Source organism: Primulina tabacum, chromosome 1 (genome assembly GCF_025594145.1).
Source record: "Primulina tabacum isolate GXHZ01 chromosome 1, ASM2559414v2, whole genome shotgun sequence".
In the NCBI taxonomy this organism is placed as follows: domain Eukaryota; kingdom Viridiplantae; phylum Streptophyta; class Magnoliopsida; order Lamiales; family Gesneriaceae; genus Primulina; species Primulina tabacum.
Window position 1 is genome coordinate 47,610,876 of NC_134550.1, and position 5,969 is coordinate 47,616,844.

Here is a 5,969-nt window from a genome sequence, read left to right on the forward strand (position 1 = left end):
GAGAAAAATTACTTCCAAACTTAATTTTTAGTAAAATGAAAACATTATCTCCTTAAGCTATATAACATTTATCTCTTTGAATTATATACATTTGGGTACGGATTTCATCAACAATTTATTTATATAATTATTATTATATTTTGAATATTTTTTACCAAAATAATTTATCTTTTTATATTTGAGTGCTTGAAAATTTATATTAGATTAATTAAAAAAATAACAACATTTGTACAAATGCATAAAATACATAAAAAAAATACTAGAAATGAAAACTATAAAAAAATTAGAAAGTAAATTCTTATGATTTGAATTTTAATTCAATCCAAAACTCTTAAAAATTCATATATAAATAAAATTTATATTTTAAAAAAATTCCAAAATTATTTATAAAAATTGAAAGAAATTGTGAAATATTGTAATTTTTTAAGTGATGAAAATGTCAAATCATAATTTTATATCATTAACAAAATAGCAAAAAGAAAAAAAAATTCAATCTTACTTCTAACTAAAAATTTGGGATGAAAATTTTTTTCGAACCCGTTGGAGATTCTAATACTCGACTCGAATGAAGGAGGATATTGTTTTTTGCCAAATTAAATAATCGGGTATGAGGATTTTTGGGTTCGAGAATAGAGACAGGGTAGTAGCATATCCTACCCACACCCGATTAAATTATAATATATATATATTTATTTAATTATATTAAAGAAATGTTAATTTTAATATGTTTTTATTAAATTATGGTGGTTGGATGTAGTGAAAAAATTGCTAATATAGAGCTAATGTTATTTTTGTAGGATAATGGTATTGGGATAATTAATTTCTTATATTTTTTATTTCTGCTATGATATTTAGTTTGTTAATTTTAATCTTTAATCTTTTTTTATTATTATTATCTTAAGAATTTGGTAAATATGCATAGCTACGTTGAAATAATTCAAATTTGAAAAAAATATGAAATTATATGTGGTAATAGGATATTTGGATACATATTAATATTCGATCCTTCTGCAGGTGTGGAGACGTTGATGAAAGTGAATATCCAACCAGAATGAGGATGATGATATATATAATTGGGATGATGATATAATAAATGATGACGAATTCTTTATTTGGTTGGATTAAAAAAGGATTCTAAATCAATTAATTTGATCTACATTTTTTCGTCAACAAGACTTGGAGTAAAGATTAAAGAATAAAGTGCAAAAAGTCTTTCTGGAAGTTGGAACACGTACCATTTACTTTAATAAATGTATTTACCTTTTTTTTTTTTTTTGACGAAATCTACATACAGACTTTAAATTTCACGGGAAGTCGGTCGAAATGTCTAATAAATACATGGTAATTAAGACGAAAAATCCTATGCTACATTAATATTTTTAAAGACTGTAACAATATCTATATCAAACAAATTAAATATTTTTTTTATGAAAACCAGAAATTTTTCTATGGATTAGACTGTTTAGATACTATGCTAAATTATCAAATGTAAAAAAAAATTATCGCCAAATTTTCTATTTTTTTACTTATAAACTTAAGGTACGTACGTTATTCTCGATAAAATGATTTTATTACATGTTTTACACAAAAGTGGTCTTTCGTCGAATTTATTACAGGAAATTAAGAGCAAACAGTTCTACAAAGCTATGCTATATTAAGCATCGATTTTCTTTTTTCTTAAAGCAAATAGTTTTATTTATTTTTCTGAGAGTTACTATACCCCTTCTCATGTAATAAAAATTAATTAACTAATTCCATAAACTAATTTTAGGAAATGTATCGTCCATCTATAATAATTTCCAGTCATATTCCTAATTTTACAGATTCTCATAATTTATATTTATATTTTCAAATGGATAATGATTAATTTTATCATAATAAATAGTTGGAAAATTTAATCCACTTTGGCGGATGGCAGAGAGATAGCATGGATTGCTGGATTAGTAGTTATTCAAAAAAGATTGATAACCAAAAGCAAAGACTTCACAGAACAAACTTAAAGTACATTGACAGCAAAAAAACTCCAAACAAAGCCATGCAAAATGTAACAACGTAACATAGATAACACACCATAATACTAATAAAACCCAAACGTATTATATATGTAGCTCATTCGAAGCTAGCTACCATGACTTCAAGGATTCGGCAACACACCGCCGGCACCACCCACACCGCTGCCAACTCCGCCGCCCAAACCTCCCAAACCCCCTACTCCGCCGCCCAAACCGCCAGCATTACCTAAACCCCATACTCCGCCAACGGGATTACCGTTGGGTCCTGTTCCAAGGACGCCTCCAACGCCGTTAAGCCCACCATTTTGTCCACCAATGCCAGTGGCGCCACCGACACCACCGAACGGTATGCCATTACTTCCGACGCCACCGTAGCCACCCAAGCCGCCGAAAGAGATGAAGTTCTTTTGATCAGTCAGACCATTGTCACCGGGCGAAACCCTAGCTGCCCCTTGCTGAGCCACAACAAGAGCTACAAGAAACACGAAACTCCACTTCGCCATTTTCTCTATTCTTCTCACCGAACTTGCTCTTCTTTCTTTTTTCCTCCTTCCCTCTCTCTTTTACTAAGCCAATACTTGCTTGATACCTGAGAAAAAAGTGTGGATGATCCCTTTTAAAGACGCTGTCTGAGCTCTGGGTACAGAAAACAGTTGGGAAAAGTAAATGCATGATATCAACATAATTATATATATATATATATATACACACACACACATACATATACACATTCCCTAATGCGTTGTGTAGCATTAGCATGTGTGATGTGTAAGACCTAAACCTGGTGAGCTTGCTAAGCAAGTATATTTACTGCATGCCCATGAGTTGGCTGGAAATAGCAGGGCCCCATCCTTGCACGTGGAGAACACTGTTTTCTCATGTTTAAGACACTAACAGAAATTTAAAATATTTTGTTTTGATCTTCGAAACTTGTTTTTGGGCGTCGTATGTTTAAAATAAACATTAATGCGACGTTTAATGTTATATAATCGTGTTTAAAATACTGACTCCAAACTATTCCGATTTTTAAGTTGAGATAGCTCTTCTTGTAACTCTCTACAAACGGATGTCGCCTTTTGATCATCTGATTGGGTCCACGATCAGAAACTATTTTTCTCGCTTGGATTGAACTAGAAATCACAAGCAATTTGTGTGTTGAGATTATGGCTTTCGAATTTCAAAAGTCCAGAGTCGGTGCAGTTACTGAATCGCGACGGCGGAAGGAAGCTAAGGGCCGAAATTTTCAACCCAATTTATAGGTATGGCCGAGAGCTTCAAATGCAAAAAGGGAAGAGTTTCGCGATGAAGTTTGTATGCCAAAATTTCGGTATGAATTATGACCCCTTACGGTATATTTTTAGAGTGCGACTCCTGATCCCACCAAGAGTTCCTCTCCCACAAGGATTCATAATTCTTCTCCCATTAGAACTCTATATTTCAGTATAATAAAATTCTCATTATATTAATATGTAATTATTTATCAATTTTTGATAATACGTGATATATTAATACCATATATATACATTTTATACACTAATATATTAACACATGCACTTTTAATACATGCATAGATATATTAATTAAATTAAATAACAATTATTTAATTTATTTAATTAACTCATTAGTTAATTTAATTCTAGACATCTCTAAAACATTTTATGAGAATTCATACATATCAGTAGTCATCACTATTAGTACTAACATTTAAGTAGTAAATTTCAAATTACTAAATAAATTATTCCGAACTAATTATAATTCTGATCGATTATCCGAGAGCGCCATGTATCAAGGATACAAGTCTTGTTCATATAATGAAAAAACGAAAATTTCGAAGATCAGAATTTTCACTTTCTATATTGGGCAGATGTCAGTTTAATAAACTCCTTCACCAAAACAGGCAGTTCCACTCTCCTTCCATAATTAGCAATTAAGCTAACTTTCATTTCTTTCATCCAACGGAATCAGCTAATAAATTCCTTTAAAACATCTTGCTTAATTTTCATCAAATTATAAGTCGTCAAATTCAACTCCTTGAAATTTGAATTTCTCAACCGAAACACAAAGTCCGATACTTGTGTGACCCTCAATGGTTCAAGGGTACAACTAGTCGTGGGTTCACATCTCCATGTGATTCAGAATAAAATTTATTCTTATTCGAGCTTACCCTAGTTAGCCCTTCTTTTCATCAACTCCTTGATCAAAAATGTCAGAACTCATTTATGATTGCAGTACCAATCAGATCATGGTAAGAGAGTCTAGTAGTATTGCCCTATTATTCCCTAAGCATAACTGATAGTGCCTGCAAGAACTTTAAATAATGGTTACTGTACAGTATGGTCCCATCAACTCATATATCTAGATCGAATCTGCAACCACGGTATATCGAGAGTTGCAAATGAATTCGATAATGATGTTATTTGTTTTGAGTACTAAAAGTAGCACAATATGTGAAACTAAGGAAAAAAATTTCCTTAAAGCACATTTCTTGTTTTGGCCCGAGACTCCTTACACTATTAAACTCATTAGATCACATATGATATCTTCACCTATAGGCAAATGGTGAATCCTTGACTACAATTTATTTTCTCCAACATATTTCAAAACTACACCCAACCTCGCCACCCGATGACCCTCAATGGAGTCAGTAAACGGATCAAAGTGAATACTAGTGCATATAGTCCTACATTGTCCCGGGTCAAAAGATCAATGATGTACAACCATAGCCGCAGACTATCTCACTCGATAAGTGAGAATCACTTAGATAGTTCGAGGGAGAGTTGTTCTTTGCATCATCATATGATCACTCATCTACATAAATTGACATCTTCATGCCATTGTCAATGAAATACGACGTTTACATCATATATGATACTCTCAAACTCAAGAGACCTTTATCCTTATTTAGGCGGTTGATTCGACTAGGAACTCGTTTAGAATATACCGTATACTTTCTAATGAGTTTCATGATTTTATGTTGAAAGAAAGACCTCATGGTTACTATTCTATATTCAAGAACTTTATTTATACAGCTTGCGTTGGTAGATATTAATCTATGCAGCTTACGTCTACGTTGGTCAAGATATTGAATTCTAAATACTGAACATCAAATTTGAATATTTACGTCAAATTACAGCCCCAACCATATATATAGAGAATCAAGTGCTCGAATTATCATAATTTGAAACCTTTTCAATCCGAGTTGAGCTACAAATAGCGAGACTGAGTGCAGAAATGGAAAACCAGTATTTGCAGTGGCTGTGCATGCCAGCTAATCACCCATCACCTAACCCATTAAATTTATAGCATTTCAGAGTGAATTATTTGCATAGATATATATCTACCAGTAGTGTAGTGTAGTGTAGTCTACTTGGCAGTGAAATAAATTAAGAGTTATGTTATATATGTATAATCAGTGGTAGAGTCACAGATATGGTCATCTGGACTTTAGCTCTGAGTGTCCCAATTACTTTTTTGATTTATTATGTATTAACTTTGGATTAATTTAATAAAAATTCGATGATTCAATTTAAAAAATTAAACTATTTTAGAGTTTAAATCATAACCCGGATAGATTAATAATTCTAACTCCACCATTGCGTATAATGAGATTACACCCATGGTTACACATTATTTATAAGAATACAAAACTACCTCAAATATATTTTAATTTCAAAATAAATTTTAAATAATTTTACAATATCAAAAAAACAATATATATATATATAGTAGTGCGTTTATATCTCTTGTTATAAATATATCATTTCTCAATAAATTAACTTTGACGCGATTCATACGTACACGGCGTGGCTGTTTATATGCTCGACAGCCACACCGCATTTTAATCACCCCCATCTCCATTATTTCTGATGAACAAACGTAAATGCCGTGTCAGAATTTAGGTGGATTAGTTGGTGAATCGCATTAAATATTTTTTCCCGCACAATAAAAGCTTTCCGT

The 5,969-nt window shown here is 31.7% G+C and overlaps 1 protein-coding gene across 1 annotated transcript; it reads right to left on the reverse strand.

The window, feature by feature from the left end:
* Positions 1-1,947: 1,947 nt before the first annotated feature.
* Positions 1,948-2,611, reverse strand: LOC142545278 (uncharacterized). The gene has a single exon (XM_075652361.1). It carries the CDS (start codon positions 2,513-2,515, stop codon positions 2,135-2,137), a length of 381 nt encoding a protein of 126 aa, XP_075508476.1. The 5' UTR covers positions 2,516-2,611; the 3' UTR covers positions 1,948-2,134.
* Between the last annotated feature and the right edge of the window lie 3,358 nt (positions 2,612-5,969).

Coding starts and splice junctions, on each gene's coding strand:
- LOC142545278 (XM_075652361.1), bottom strand. CDS start 2,515: ATGGCGAAGTGGAGTTTCGTGTTTCTTGTAGCTCTTGTTGTGGCTCAG.